The following is a 16,553-nucleotide window of genomic DNA, read 5'->3' as shown; positions in this document are numbered from 1 at the left end:
ATAAGCAGTGATATTTAGAGGGCACGTTATCAAGGTGCGATCTTTTACTGCACTTTGATTTACCATGAGATTCTGCAACCTGCGGTATCTCAGTCCTGCCAGTTGCTGAATCCTGTGGTAAAGGAATAATGCTACTTGCAAGCCACCTCGCAAGTAGGATTATTCCAGCAGCCTGGGTGTGTTGAGCTGCAAAGCCACAGCCTGATGCACAACAGCCCCCCCCCCTCCCAATTTATGCCCCCACCCCCCAAAGACTCCGGTTGAAACCCCTGACTCCAGAATCCCCCCAAGGCTCAAGCCTCACCCACCCCCTACAAGGCCCAAGCCCTCTCTCCCCAAAGAGGCCCTAGACCTCCAAAAGGTCTTATAATATCAAGCACCGGTGGTCCGGGGGTCTTCAAAATGGCACCCCTAGTGTTAGTCTTGTGCAACTACCACTAGGAATCATGTTTCTATGGGGTTATTTTACTGTGATTTATGGGCCCTAACGTGGTGATTTGCATGTTTTGCATCTTATTACTGTGTAATCTGTGGCAACTTAAATGTTGCTACATTAAGGGAAAGGGAAATGGGACTTGATATACTGCCTGTCTGAGGTTTTTGCAACTACATTCAAAGCGGTTTACATATATTCAGGTACTTATTTTTTGTACCAGGGGCAATGGAGGATAAAGTGACTTGCCAAGAGTCACAAGGAGCTGCAGTGGGAGTCGAACTCAGTTCCCCAGAATCAGAGTCTGCTGCACTAACCACTAGGCTACTCCTCCACTAGCAACATTTCATGTAGAAGCCGGCCCTTGCAGATCAGCAATGCGGCCACGCAGGCTTCTGTTTCTGTGAGTCTGACGTCCTGTACGTACGTGCAGGATGTCAGACTCACAGAAACAGTTGCTGATCTGCAAGGGCAGGCTTCTACATGGAATGTTGCTAGTGGAATAGCAACATTAACATTCCATGTAGAATGAGGGGTCACGTGATGCACTGAGAGCGACAGCAGCATAGCAGCTGAGCTCCGGGATCCCCGCTCCTTGTTTTGCCTGAAAACAGCAACTAAATAAAATTCCGGCAGCCCCTGACCTGGTGAGTCGAAGCGGGAAGGTGTATGGACCAGTTCTTAGTCTCCATGCCAGCGGGATCCACAAAAAGAAGTGTTCGGACCGAGAAAGGGAAATCGCCGCCTGTGCTAGCGGTATCCAAGATGGCGGACGGGGAGCCGGGAACGCATGCCGAGTTTTCGGAGCGGCAGCTCGCGCAGATTTCAAAAGTGATCGAGCTAGCCTTAGAGCCCCGATTTGAATCCCTGGCAACCCAGTTGAGCAAAATGGATGCCAACATCGCGGAAATCTCGAAGCGCACGTAGGATCTAGAGCAACGAATGTCCGACATGGAAGACACGTGGGCCACAAGCGCGCCAAAGATAGAAGAGCTGGAAGCAAAGATCAACGTGCAGGCTGAGAAACTGGAAGACTTAGAAAATAGGGCCCGCCGCTCCAACTTGAGGCTGGTAGGCATACCTGAGGCTGTATCTGACAAAATGCTGGGGCCCATGCTGGAAAATTGGCTACAAAAGGAGTTTGCACTCTCAGACAGCAGAGGGGGCCTCTGTATCGAAAGGGCACACAGGCTCGGGAGATTCCAAGAAGGCAAGAAGCCACGAGTTGTGATAATTAAAATACACAACTTCATACACAAAGAGGAAATCCTGCATGGATATAAATTAAAAAGAGACTCCCTGAAATTTGAGGGAAATGCAATCCTGATTTTCCCAGATTATTCAGCAGGGATACAGGAGAAAAGAAGGAGATTCCACCCTATATGTTCAACACTAGCAGAAAAGAAGATTCGTTTTGCTCTGTCCTACCCAGCAGTTTTAAAAATACAAATGCATGGGAAATGGACTGTCTTCTCATCAGAAAAGCTGGCAATGGACTTCCTGAACAAAGAATTAAGTGACCAGACAACATCCACATGAGGGAAGACAAGATGAGCTGAGAAGGTTGGACTACTTATGAGAAAAAATGCGGACTGTTGGACATTGAGAAGTAGAGAATGAGAGCTGTATGACTGATTTTGTGGGTAAGATATGGATTAGATTGCTGTAAATAGGATTTGACTGGGAGAGGAGGGGGGATCCCAGCACACGAGTGACCCAGGTGACGCTTTATGGCGGCACACATAGTTGACATTAGAGGAGGGGATAAATGGGGGGAGGGGGGAGGAAGGGGGGGAGGGGCGGGAGGGGATGGGGGACAGTTCAAGCAATATAGTAGGAGTGTCCTGGGTAGGACCGTTGAGATCATGGGAGATGACCGGAAAGGAAGCTGTCTCCTGGGAGTGGGGCTGGGCTCCTGGGGGAATCGATCAGAATGGATTTTACACAAATATGCAATAGAGAAGGGTGATGCCACATGCTAACCAGTTAATTAGAGTTGTTTCCTGGAATGTTTCTGGCATCACATCTCCCATCAAAAGGTCTAAAATATTGGCCCAGCTTAAACATCACAAAGCAGACATCGCTTGCATCCAAGAAACAAAGCTAACTGATATTGAACACGAAAAACTGAAGCAACAGTGGGTGGGAGATTGTTATTACTCCTCATCAGGAGGGAAAAGAAGTGGGGTAGCGATCCTCATCAGGAAAGGGCTCCCATGCCACACAGAATTGATTCACTCAGATAAAAAGGGAAGGGTATTATTACTGAAAATAAATATACAGGGGCAGATGTTTTATTTGTGCACGATATATGGGCCTAATTCTCAAGCTTCCCCCTTTTTCCAAGAACTAATAGCACTGGGACTAAAATACACTGATGCGCCATGGATTTGAGCGGGAGATTTTAACGGTCATGGATCAGCAAGCCGATCGATCGGGAACGAGACGAACGGTAGAGAAGGAGGGGGTGCTAGACTCTATGTGCACGGCTTTAACCCTAGTGGACCCGTGGCGGCTGACCCATCCCCTCACAAACGATTATACTCATCAATCTAAGGTCCACTTAACCTGGTCCCGACTAGATTATATATTTTAATGGCCCAATCATTGTTCCCACGCATAACGGTCGCAGAAATAGGCCCCCTGGAGGTATCCGACCATTCGATAATTTGGGTGGATGTAGATTTTGCTGGCCCAGGGAAGTGGGACAGGTTATGGAGATTCCCGTCCTTTTTGTATAAAGATGAGAACTTTGGGAAGTACATTAAAGAACAGTGGATGGCCTATGTGGAAACTAACGCAGAATCCTGTGAATCCCCAATAGTATTTTGGGAGGCATCGAAAGTGGTCCTTAGGGGTAGTATTATCGCATACATGAGCGCCAGGGGGAAGAGAATTGCAGCGGGAATAATCAGATTAGAGAAGGAGTTGAGACAGGTGAAAAAGAAATATGTGAAGACCCCATCGAAGGAGCATAGGGACGCCATGGTGGCAACCTCGGTGGCCCTCAACTCCCTTATACACGACCAGACAAAGAAAAGGCTGTGGGTGAGGGGGATGAGATTTAGACGATTTGGGAATAAAACGGGGAAGATGTTGGCACAGGTAGCCCGCGCACAGGAGCGGAAGAGGTTGATCACATCAGTGATATCTTCTTCGGGAACCAGGATAAGGACCCCAGAGGGTATAGTGGAGGAGTTTCACACATTCTTTACCAGGCTTTATGCAAAGGGGGGAGAGGAAGAAGAAACCCCGGTACAAGATTATATAGAGGACGCAGGGATGCCCTCACTGCCGTCCGGTATTTGCGAGGGGCTCTCGAGACCTATACAGGTGCAGGAGATACAACAGGTGCTTAAGTCATTGCCACAGGGCTCGGCGCCGGGGCCAGATGGCTACTCAGCAGAGTACTACAAACTCTTGCCAGCAGATTTTGGGATGCCATTATTAGAATATTATGAGGCGGTGGTACAAAGAGGGAGTTTTACCAGGGGAGAGAATGAGGCCTGGATTACGCTAATACCCAAACCAGGGAAGCCAGAGGATCGGGTAGGTTCTTACAGACCCATATCGCTCATCAATGTAGACCTTAAAATTTTAGCCCGGGTACTGGCAAATAGACTGGCACCTCACTTAACTACTTTGATAGGACAATATCAGGTAGGATTTGTAAGGGGGCGACACTCCGTGCTTAATGTACGGAAGGTCTTGTTAACTATTGCCCAATGCCGTGCAACAGACACTCGTCTTTTACTGACAAGCCTGGATGCTGAAAAGGCTTTCGACAAAGTGAGATGGAGCTACTTATTTCGGGTACTGGAACATGTGGGTGTGTCGGGCTGGTATTTAGAAGCTGTGAAGGCTTTGTATGCGACACCCACAGCTAGATTGCTAGTAAATGGAAAGCGATCTGATCCATTAGAAATACAGGCCGGTACTAGGCAGGGTTGCCCCCTCTCCCCTCTGTTGTTTCTCCTGTATCTTGAACCGCTTCTCCATACGATTGAACAGGACCCCGGGATACAGGGGGTTACACTCCCGAGCCAAACAGTGAAAGTGTTGGCCTTCGCGGACGACTTGTTTTTGACGTTGACAAGGCCTCAAGAGTCACTAGGGCGACTGATCGAAGTAATTGAAGAGTTTGGGTTTCACTCTGGGTTTACACTGAACACTAGCAAGTCATTAGCCCTACCCTCAGAACCAGAGATAAAAGAGACATGGGAGGGACCCTTCCCAATGCAATGGGCGCAGGAGGCAATGACGTACTTGGGGGTGAAAATTCCACTCGATTTAACCCGCATATATACATTAAATATGGAACCCTTAAAAAGAAAGGTGGAGAGTGCCTTGGGCAGGTGGCAGGCGCTTCCCATATCCTTGATGGGACACGTGGCCTTATATAACATGATCTTGTTTCCAATTTGGGTCTACACCTTCCAAATGATGCCCATGTATCTTAGCGGAAGGGATGAGAGGTGGCTAAAGGGAAAACTTGCAAAATTTTTATGGCAGGGGAAGAGGGCCCGGATGACAATGTATAGGGCGATGTTGCCTCGGGAGAAAGGAGGTCTGGGAGTGTTAGATCTGCGCCTGCTGTCAGTAGCTGGTGGGATTAGACATCTCTCTGACTGGTTCCGAAACACAGAATATTTTTCTCTTACACTATCTGAATTACACTGGTTTCAGGAGAAGCACTTTGCAAGCTGGTTACAGGCTCCCGGGGGACAGGCACAAAAGTTAGGTCCTGTAACCCCGATATTTCAACCTCTGAGACAGGCCTGGAAATGGCTCTGTAAATTTTGCAGGCTTAACCAAGTAAGTTCCCCTATGTTACCCATTAGGGGGAATCCCCAATTTCCAGTGGGTAGTACTTCATGGACCTTTCAGATTTGGGCAACAAGGGGAGTGAGATATGTGTATCATATGGTGAATGAACAGGGAATAATAAAACCATTTGCGGAACTTTGTAGAGAGTATAAACTACATGAGACAGACTTGTTTGCATACTTACAGCTACAGCACTATGTGAGGACACTGCCTAGAGAAACTTTGACAGTGGAAACATGGGAGAAGTACAATGAACTACTGGGCTTGGATGCGCAGGCTAGAGTCCCGCTGAAATATTTTCATGCGCATTTGAGAGAACATACTAAACTAGCAAATTATTCTGTGGTGTTACAACAGTGGAAATCAGAACTTGGAATACAACTCACACAGGAACAATTGGAAATGTGCATAAAGCGGATTTATAAATTAACTGAGAATGTGTGCTGGCGGGAAACTCAATATAAATTTATTTTTCGATTGTACATATCACCGCATAGAGCGTTCAGGGCCACGCTGAGAGACACTGACTCCTGCCCAAAATGTGCCCGCACAAATGCACACCTGGGTCACATGTTCTGGTCCTGTCCAAAGATACAGGGTTTTTGGAAAAACTTGGCGGAACATGTATCGGACATGTGGAGAATTCGATGGCACCACTCTCCCAAACAACTTTTCCATGTGTTTACTGTTCAGGGCCAAGCGCCGACTGGCATGAGGGCGTTCCTTCAGAGGGCAACTCTGATGGGGAAGAAAACAATTCTACAAGTGTGGCTGACAGATGAGCAACCCACAGTCAGTTGTTGGAGATCGATGATGATACAAATGTGTGCTTTGGAAAGGCATAGCATTATGGATCTGGCATCAGAGGCAGGAGACCGGTTCTGCAGAATTTGGTCCCCCTACTGGGACACCCTAACACCAGTTGCTAGGAGCAAAATTTTAAATGCTTGAGCTGGGGGAGGGGGGAGGTAGGGGAAGGGCGGGAGGGGAAGGGAGAAAATCTGGGAAAGTTGAATATGAAGTGTTAACATACATGGTTGTAACATGAGACGTTGTTTGTAAGCACTGTGTTTCGGAAACAATAAAAATGATTATTTAAAAAAAAAAAACAAAAAAACATTCCATGTAGAATCTCAAATAGGGAAAGGGAAATGGGACTTGATATACCGCCTTTCTGAGGTTTTTGTAACTACATTCAAAGCAGTTTACATATATTCAGATACTTTGTACCAGGGGCAATGGAGGGTTAAGTGACTTGCCCACAGTCACAAGGAGCTGCAGTGGGAATCAAACCCAGTTCTCCAGGATCAAAGTCCACTGCACTAACCACTAGGCTACTCCTCTTTAAATTAAGTCAAGTTGTATTAGAGCCCTTTAAGTCTCGTTAAGGGGCAGATAATACAACTTAAAGCCCTAACACAGCTTGACAACTCCCCCCTCCCCCTTATAATAGTCATTTTGACTATGGAAGTGGCAGGTGTTACTTAAGGTCTGGATTCAGTAAATGGTGTCCAAGTTTAGGCAGCAGAAAGATCTGTGCTAAACTCATATTCTCTACAGGGCATGCTGCACCACGCGCTCCTTGTTGTGCCTGAGGACGTTTGCCTGGTGAAACCTGCTGTTATCCTGGCAGATAAGTCCTGCCAGTGGGGAGCGCTGTCTCACCATCACATTTTCAATAGTGAGGGACAGGCAAGCACTGCAGGACTCCAGGGAATCTGCCTGTCCCTAGGGATTGAAAACCCAGTGTTGAAGCACCGCCCCCTACTGGCAGTGGTGCAGTTGGAGGACTTGGAGGACTCCCACTCAGCTTATAGGGAACAGTGCACTTCAGTGACATACATAGTAACATAGTAACATAGTAGATGACGGCAGAAAAAGACCTGCACGGTCCATCCAGTCTGCCCAACAAGATAAACTCATATGTGCTAGTTTTTTGTGTATACCTTACCTTAATTTGTACCTGTCTTTTTCAGGGCACAGACCATATAAGTCTGCCCAGTACTATCCCCGCCTCCCAACCACCAGCCCCGCCTCCCACCACCGGCTCTGGCACAGACCGTATAAGTCTGCCCAGCACTAGCCCCGCCTCCCAACGGTCTCTGCCACCCATTCAAGGCTAAGCTCCTGAGGATCCCTTCCTTCTGAACAGGATTCCTTTATGTTTATCCCACGCATGTTTGAATTCCGTTACCGTTTTCCTCTCCACCACCTACCGCGGGAGGGCATTCCAAGCATCCACCACCCTCTCCGTGAAAAAATACTTCCTGACATTTTTCTTAAGTCTGCCCCCCTTCAATCTCATTTCATGCCCTCTCGTTCTACCCGCCTTCCCATCTCCGGAAAAGGTTCGTTTGCGGATTAACACCTTTCAAATATTTGAACGTCTGTATCATATCACCCCTGTTTCTCCTTTCCTCCAGGGTATACATGTCCAGGTCAGCAAGTCTCTTCTCATACGTCTTGTAACGTAAATCCCATACCATCCTTGTAGCTTTTCTTTGCACCGCTTCAATTCTTTTTACATCCTTAGCAAGATACGGCCTCCAAAAGTGAACACAATACTCCAGGTGGAGCCTCACCAACGACTTGTACAGGGGCATCAATACCTCTTTTCTTCTGCTGGTGACGCCTCTCCCTATACAGCCTAGCAACCTTCTAGCCACCGCCTTGTCACACTGTTTCGTCGCCTTCAGATCCTCAGATACTATCACCCCAAGATCCCTCTCCCCGTCCGTACCTAGCAGACTCTCCCCGCCTAACACATATGCCTCCCGTGGATTTCTGCTCCCTAAGTGCACCACTTTGCATTTCTTCGCATTTAATTTTAATTGCCAAACCTTAGACCATTCTTCTAGCTTTTTCAGATCCTTTTTCATGTTTTCCACTCCCTCTGGGGTGTCCACTGTGTTACAAATCTTAGTATCATCCGCAAATAGGCAAACTTTACCTTCTAACCCTTCGGCAATGTCACTCACAAATATATTGAACAGAATCGGCCCCAGCACCGATCCCTGAGGCACTCCACTACTCACCTTTCCCTCCTCCGAGCGAACTCCATTCACCACCACCCTCTGGCGCCTGTCCGTCAACCAGTTCCTAATCCAGTTCACCATTTTGGGTCCCATCTTCAGCCCATCCAGTTTATTTAAGAGCCTCCTGTGGGGAACCGTGTCAAAAGCCTTACTGAAATCTAAGTAGATTACGTCTATAGCACGTCCACGGTTCAATTCTCCGGTCACCCAATCAAAGAATTCGATGAGATTCATTTGGCACGATTTCCCTTTGGTAAAACCATGTTGTCTCGGATCTTGCAGCTCATTTTCTTCCAGGAAATTCACTATCCTTTCCTTCAGCATCGCTTCCATTACTTTTCCAATAATAGAAGTGAGGTTTACCGGCCTGTAGTTTCCAGTTTCTTCCCTATCACCACTTTTGTGAAGAGGGACCACTTCCGCCGTTCTCCAATCCCTCGGAACCTCTCCCGTTTCTAAGGATTTATTAAACAAATCTTTAAGAGGACCCGCCAGAACCTCTCTGAGCTCCCTCAATATCCTGGGGTGGATCCCATCCGGTCCCATGCTTTGTCCACCTTTAGCTTTTCAAGTTGTTCATAGACACTCTCGTCTGTGAACGGTGCTATATCCACTCCATTCTTAAATGAACTTTTGCCAGACCATCGCGGTCCTTCTCCCGGATTTTCTTCAGTAAAAACAGAACAAAAATATCTATTTAGCAAATTTGCCTTTTCTTCATCATTATTTACATAGCGGTTTGCAGTATGTTTTAGTCTCACAATTCCCTTTTTAGTCATTCTCCTTTCACTAATATATCTGAAGAAATTTTTGTCACCCCTGCTTACCTTTCTAGCCATTTGTTCTTCCGCTTGCGCTTTCGCCAGACGTACCTCTCTCTTGGCTTCTTTCAGTTTCCTCCGGTATTCCTCCCCGTGTTCCTCGTCTTGAGTTTTTTTGTATTTCTGGAATGCGAACTCTTTAGCCTTTATTTTCTCAGCCACTTGCTTGGAGAACCATAGCGGTTTCCTTTTTCTCTTGCTTTTATTTACTTTCCTTACATAAAGGTTTGTGGCCCTATTTATAGCTTCCTTCAGCCTGGACCACTGTCCTTCCACCTCTCGTACGTCCTCCCGGCCCGTCAGCTCCTTCCTTAGGTATTCCCCCATTTTGCTAAAGTCAGCACGCTTGAAATCCAGGACTTTGAGTTTTGAGTGGCCGCCCTCCTCTTCAGCCGTCATATCAAACCAAACCGTTTGATGGTCACTGCCGCCCAGGTGGGCTCCCACTCGGACATTTGACACGCTATCCCCATTTGTGAGCACCAGATCCAGTGTCGCTCCCTCCCTCGTGGGTTCCATGACCATTTGTCTGAGCAGAGCACTTTGGAAAGCATCCACAATCTCTCTACTTCTTTCCGATTCTGCAGATGGAACCTTCCAATCTATATCCAGCAGATTGAAATCTCTCAGCAACAGCACCTCTCTCTTCTTTCCCAACTTTTGAATATCTGCGATCAGGTCTTTATCTAATTCTTCCAATTGTGTCGGAGGTCTGTAGACAACACCCACGTGGACAGAGGTTCTATCATCTCTTTTTAAGGTGATCCATATCGCTTCTTCCTTTCCCCAGGTGCCTGTCATTTCAGTTGCTGTGATATCATTTCTCACATATAGAGCTACTCCTCCACCTTTACGCCCCTCTCTATCCTTCCTAAATAGATTATAGCCTGGTATGTTTGCATCCCATTCGTGGGAACCATTGAGCCATGCCTCTGTGATTGCAACAACGTCTAAGTGACGATCCTAGCTCGGCTCCCACCCCGGGGTGCATTCTTGGCTGCTGGGAGCAGCCGCACGGCTCTCGGCTCCGTTGGCTCCCTGCTCCCTCTGCCCCGGAACAGCTTTCAGGTTTGTAGTTGGTGTATATATACATATATATATACATATATAATACAAAAACAAATATGGATATCGGACTGCACCGCCCAAACAGATAGCACTGTCGAAATAGGTATAATTTGAAAACATTTAGGTTAGAACAGCTGATCTTTTAATTAACATGAAGCTATATTGACATTTTTGAAATAATAATATTATTATTATTATAAACTATCAATAGATTTACTGACAGCAATCTTGACAAGCTCCCACTTCCTGTGGCTTCTTTAGGATGGCTGAGGGAGAAGGATGAGAGTCATAGGCAGGGCCGGTCTTAGCAAGTGCGGGGCCCTATGCAGACCAATTTGGTGGGGCCCCATCCTAGCTCGCCTACCCTAGCCCCACCCCCACCCTAGCTCCACCCCCACCCTAGCTCCACCCCACCCTCAGTTCAAGTCCACTACAATTAGTAGCAGGCCCAAGCCGGGGGTGGATGCCGCTCCGGTGGTGGCGGGAGCAGAGTGGCCGAGCTGCGGGAATGGGGATCATCTCAGGCGACTAAGGTGAGCAGCGGCAGAGGTCGGAACGGAGGCACGAGCGAGGCAGAGTTGAAGCGTTGCACGGGGCCCCCTTAGGCATGCCGTGCGGGGCCCCCTTAGGTGCGGGGCCCTATGCGATCGCCTTGGTCGCCTCTGCCTAAGACCGGCCCTGGTCATAGGGGAACTTTGAGAGTGCTCCACTGAGGTTTCATTATGGTCCTTCCTGAGACACCCTTGTCATCACACTTTCTGCCCAGAGAAATTCTAATAATGAGAGAAGAGATGTGGAGGGTGTTGAAACTGAGGTCTACGTTTCTACTGCTTCTCCCCTTCTTCACTGGGGCTGGGTAAGGTTACACCAAACAACCTGAGTAAGAATGGAGAAGGGAGGGAATGGGAAGACCTAGAAGGGAGCAGAAATAGAGCAAAAAGGAAAAGGTTAGGTGAAAAGAATGAGTACAGAGGAATTAAACCTGAAGGCAGGTAACAAAGAGAGGCAGATGGAAGGGCAGGAAATAGGCAGGCACCCACAGGGCCAGCAAACAGGGCAATTACCTTTAAATATGTAAAAAAAAAAAAAAAAGTTAGGGAGAAAAGAATTTGATAGAAGAGAGAGAATGGAGAGAGCTGAAGAAAATAGAGAGAAAAGTGCCAAAAATGATGAATCAAGATAAAACATGGAGGCCTGGAAAGATGACAGTGAGGCAAAAGCGAAGTGAACAAGAGTGGAAGTCTTTAAAGGAGAATAAGAAAGAAAACAGGAAAATAAGACAGAAAGAAAACACTCCCTCCCCTTGTAATAAAGTAAATTTGAATACAGAACTGACAAGCCACAGAGGAGGCGAAGGTGGCATTGCCCTTTTAAGAAATGGAGAAAAAAAAATTCCTTCCAAATCAGAAACGAGGGAGGGACGAGCGATTCCTGGAACAGCCGAACAAAAAAAAAAAAAAAAAGAAGAAGAGAAAAAAAAAACCCTAGAGCTCTGGCGGTTTCAAGTTCCCCCGTTAGAAAATGTGCCTGATTTGTGGCGAATGCTTTGGGATGTAAAAACTAAAGGGGGTAGCTATGGAGATAGAGAGCTTCCTGGCTCCTTTCTTTGACAGGTGTTGAGTAGGAAAAGTCTGAAACAGAAACAAGCATGTATGCCAAAGGGAAGGGATCCACTGTCCCCTCTGATAGCCAGGCAAGGGAAAAGTAAGTGAAAAATCTAACCAAATACTCGCCTTTGTCTCCTCTCCCCCTCTCTTCTTCTGCTTTGCAAGGAGAAGAGCAAGAACGATGCTTATTGTTATAATTATCATTTTTTTTAACTAAGTGCAGAAAGCCTTGCGTGGATCGGGGAAGGGAGCTGGAGGTGCGGGGAGAGGACCTCCTGAAGAAGATGGGGCGCCTTAGCAGTCCCCCCCCCCCCTCATTGTTAAAATCTGGGGCTTATAGATGTGTTTCTTTTGTGTGTATGCGTGGGATGTTTCAGTGTGTCTTACACTTTGGTGGTGGGTGCGTGGTGTGTGTTGCAGGGTGGGGGGAGTGTTATTTGCACCTTTCCTCCTCCCAGCTCTTTAACGGGACTTTAAAAGTTTGTGAGCGACCCACGTTGGAAGATGTGTGCTAACCCAGGGGTTGCTGATCTCTTGAATTCTTTTCAAATTATGAATATGATTCTCGGTGTTTATTCTATCCGAGCCGGCAGTGTGCAGCGTTGGCTCCCATTCCGTTACCAGCTCTGCCCCGGCGGTTGCTAAAAGTTTCCTGCGGGCTGCTGCATGGCTTGCACGAGTTCTGTGCCTGAACTTTTAATTGCCTGAACGCCTCTTAATCTGTTAATTGTCTTGATTGGGCTCATGGGGTGGGAGACTTGATCGCGAGTTTGGGGTTTGCTTCTATGTCTAAACATTTGCCTTAACTTTTGTTTTCCGGTGTGTGGCTGTGTTGCAACTTTCAAGATGTGGGAACTATGCTGTTAATCTCTATCTCCCCCCCCCCCCATATCATGTTATTGTTGTATTATTATGTTGATCTTTCCCTTTTCCTAGTTTGACAGTTTCTCTTTCTGAAGTATTACGACGTTATTATTGTTGCTGTATCTGGCTGCGATGCTGGATCTTACTCACATGTTTTCCTAGTGGATATGTTACACAGCTGATCCTTAACTCATAACTTACTGTTTGGTTTATAAATTTGAGACAGCGACCTTGCTGTTCTGAGTTTTTCATTTATACTCCTGAAGAGGTGTGTGGGGATATCTCTTTCCTCTGTAAATCTCTGCAGGATATCTCACTTGTGCGCCTTCTCTTAATGCTGGCTGCAGGATCCTGGCTGTGTTTCAGATGGGTTTTCTTACCATTCCAGGTTATCTCCCAAATTTCGTTTGATTCTGTAGGGTTGCCCTAAATGTTAGCACAGCAGCACTATCTTTAATCTCTTCAGTCTTTATTGCACTCCTTCCTCTCAAAAGTCTAGTCTCAAGCTCCAGATAGAGACGAATTCTAGTCCTACCTAACCCTTCTTAAAATGATGGCTTGTTTGCAGTGCAAAATCTGTTTAAATGCCCAGGTTAAAGTTCACCTTCTGGCCCTCATTTGGAAAAAGTTTCTCTGGTGCATGGTGATTCTGCTGTACTGTATTGTTTTTGTTTGTTTGTTTGTTTGTTTGTTTTTTAAAAGTATGGATGTTATCCCTGGAAAACTGTTCCCAAAGTGCACGCTCAACTTTCACCACAACTTTTGGAAACCAATTAGGGGATGATTTTTACTACAACTTAATTTTACACTGACCAGAAAGCAAAACAGTTCTCTCTAGCTGCCTTTTCAGTCTTCAAATGTATTTGTGGAGATCAGAGAGCAGAAACAGTATTTGCTAGAACAGTTTTCTCCCGTTAATCTCTACTGGAATCTTTATAAATAAATTGAAAGATTTACTTTTAATTAATTGAAGTTCTACGATAACTTGCTTTTTTGTGGCTGCAAAGAAATGAATGTTTTCCATATGTATTTATTTAAAAAAAAAAAAAAACCCCAATTAAGCTGTAGAGACCCTATCCCTACTTACCCACCACTTGTTTTTTTTATTTGACATTTTAATGTATGTAATGGCATAGCACAGTATCGCATTATTTCATTGTTTTCTATTCACAACAAAATGACAAACTTGTTTCTTAAGGGCTTGTTGTGTAGTGAAACTTTGTCAATCTATTATTGGAAAAACAAAGGTTCGATTTGTTAGCAAATTTGTCAGACAGGAATGACCCACTTGTAAAACAAACATGTTTGGCATGATCACTAATGCTACTGGAATATTTGGCCTAGGGGTTTATTCAGATGGTACAAGAGGGAGGGTTTTTTCCCCCAGTCTTTTATTGTTGGATTTTGCACATGTGGGCAGATGTAGTCATTAAAAACCTGGTCATTTGGTTCCCGGAAGGGTACCGGCAAAGTTTGCGTGTGTGCAGTAAGTTCGTGTCCCTTTGGGGCCCCATTCTAAGTTATTTATTTATTTATTGCATTTGTATCATAATCGCACATTTTCCCACCTATTTGCAGGCTCAGTATGCTTACATTGTTCCATAATGGCGATCGGCATTTCCGGAATGAGAAATACACAGTTATATTGCATTGAAGTTCGTAAGTGACAGAGTAGCTTAATCAATCAAGTATAAAGAGTTCATTTTCGAAATAAGAAATAGGTATTGCGTTAAAGTTCATTCGTGGCAGAGTAACTTAGGCAGTCAAGCATAGAGAGTTTGGTTTTGTCCAGTTCTGGTATGAGTTTTGTTGTCTGGTATTTAGGATGGATCATCGTGATATGCCTTATTGAACTGTTAGTAATTTTCGGAAATTAGTTATGTATTAGTTGTGTAATAGCTTGCAAAGTGCTGATCCTACTAAAAATGCTCGCCTCCTACCGCTGAAGCCCGGCAGAGGAAAAGTTTGGGAAGGGTTGTTTGTTTTACCATATAGACATCAGAAAGGAAGACTCGGTCGAATCACTTGTTAGAAAAACGAGCGCTGCACCTTCTCAAAATTCCTTGTCCCAGTGTCCTGGAATAATACTACAAAAGGAAACCAGACAGACGTGTAACAGCCCTGGGCATGCTTAAAGGTACATAGACCTTTTTGTTTTATCTTTCAAACGGCGAACGTATGTCTTCTGATCACACACCCACAGAGGATGTAAATATGAAAAAACTAACACACAATCAAAAGGTACAACGTCACCGTGTCAAGAATAAGGGGCATATGCTTCCGGGTGTTCCTTATGAAATTTAAAGAAAAGGATACCTGCAACGAGTTTACCGGATGAACTTTTTGAGAAAAAAAAAAATCCTTTGCACGTTTTTGCACAGATTTTTCTCCTAGTTGTGCGGCATCCTTTATATCTGTGATGAAAATTTTAATAATTACCTAAAGTCACGTTTGTTTCCAGAGTATAAATACGACGCTCCTGAGTGTTGCCTATTTATACAGTAAATTCCTACCCCACCGTCATGAGTATTACATAGCCCCTTGATGTGAGTCATTCCACAAGGAAGAATCACAAGACGTAGCTCCAGGGGGGGACCATACCTACCGGCTCCTGTAGGTACAGTGAGTACTGACGCACCCCAATATCGACCAAACTTAGTCATTGGCTCACTGTTGAGTATAACATCCACAATCGTTTTGAAAAGTCGACTCCTATGAATATAGATTATTGTTACGAATGCAGTAGTTTGGTTGTCTTGCTATTGTGACGGAATTAAGATTTGGGGCTGCACATTTCCCGATACAGGGAGCATGGATGGGAGCCACGTTCTGTCTTCCCACGTGTTGCGCTTCGATCGGCCAAGAGGCAAGCAGGACGTCGGGCACGCCTCTATTTCCCGCAAAACATCAAGCGCGGCTGAGTAATTGGAGCGCGGTGACGCAACAGCCAACCCTCTCGACCAATCGGAGGGGAGGGGCCTGGTATCCTTACGTCTTCGTATTTTCAGGGCCGCGCTGATGGCGTCACAGAATGCTGGAAACCGAGAGTTACGTCAGAGCAGCAGGCGTGGGTATGTCAAGAGGGCACCTAAGCATAAATATATGTATATCTATTTTTCTTGATAGACATTATGGGGTAATTTCATGTAGGGTGCCTTTCTGAAATGCCAAGAAAAGTGCCTGTGTTGGGGTGCTAAAGTATGTAACGTGACTAAACGATTTGTGAACGTGCAAACCAAGAAAAGTACAAACAAATCTTGTATTGGATACTAGCGGAGATACCCGGCATTGCACAGGAAATGTGATATTGCATCCAATCAGATTTCGAGGCAAATGACCCGCTGAACAGCCTCGAGACCTCTTAGGTACGTTTTGTGCTTCCTCACAATGCCCTGCTCAGTAGGTCTGCGATACTTCTATGGAGGAATGCAACAATTTCATTGGTCAGATTGACATCCTGTTGGAGGTGGGGAACCAATGTTTTTTCAACCAAAAGTAGTCCTTGACCTCCACCTGGATGAGAGGATTATCCTTACAAAATGCCATTGAAATTGTTGAGACCATGTTCAAATGCAGAAAGAGCATATAACCTTTCTTGTGTGTATATATATATAGGTTAGAATACCATCTTGTATTTTCCTTTGGAAAACATTTTAATTTATATTATTTTACAGTTGCCTGCCTAAAATATGCCAACCATTATGCTACAATACATTTTTTTTCAATAAAAAGATTTTTTTACAAGATATACTATCAAGTCATAAGAAATCAGCTGTTAGGACACAGAAAAACATTACAAATGCCATATTTGAGGAAAGACTGTTCTATATTGGTCGTGCCTTAAGTAAGAGATGGAGATATTCTAGTATACCTGGCTAATAATTGTTTATGGACCTGC

General features: G+C 45.5%; 1 protein-coding gene across 2 annotated transcripts in view; it reads left to right on the top strand.

Moving 5' to 3' along the window:
- The first annotated feature begins 11,765 nt into the window (after positions 1-11,765).
- Positions 11,766-16,553, top strand: part of SSBP4 (single stranded DNA binding protein 4) — a 547,729-nt gene continuing 542,941 nt past the window's right edge. The window contains exon 1 of one of the 2 annotated variants that reach the window (XM_030218716.1): positions 11,766-11,888. In XM_030218716.1, coding sequence (XP_030074576.1) covers positions 11,833-11,888 — 56 coding nt within the window. In that variant the 5' untranslated portion in view covers positions 11,766-11,832. Of the gene's footprint in view, positions 11,889-15,664; positions 15,727-16,553 lie in introns of those variants that run through there. The other variant, XM_030218717.1, reaches the window with a different exon arrangement.

The sequence above is a fragment of the Microcaecilia unicolor genome, chromosome 11 (assembly GCF_901765095.1).
Source record: "Microcaecilia unicolor chromosome 11, aMicUni1.1, whole genome shotgun sequence".
Lineage (NCBI taxonomy): Eukaryota > Metazoa > Chordata > Amphibia > Gymnophiona > Siphonopidae > Microcaecilia > Microcaecilia unicolor.
This window is presented reverse-complemented; position numbering and strand designations above follow the sequence as displayed.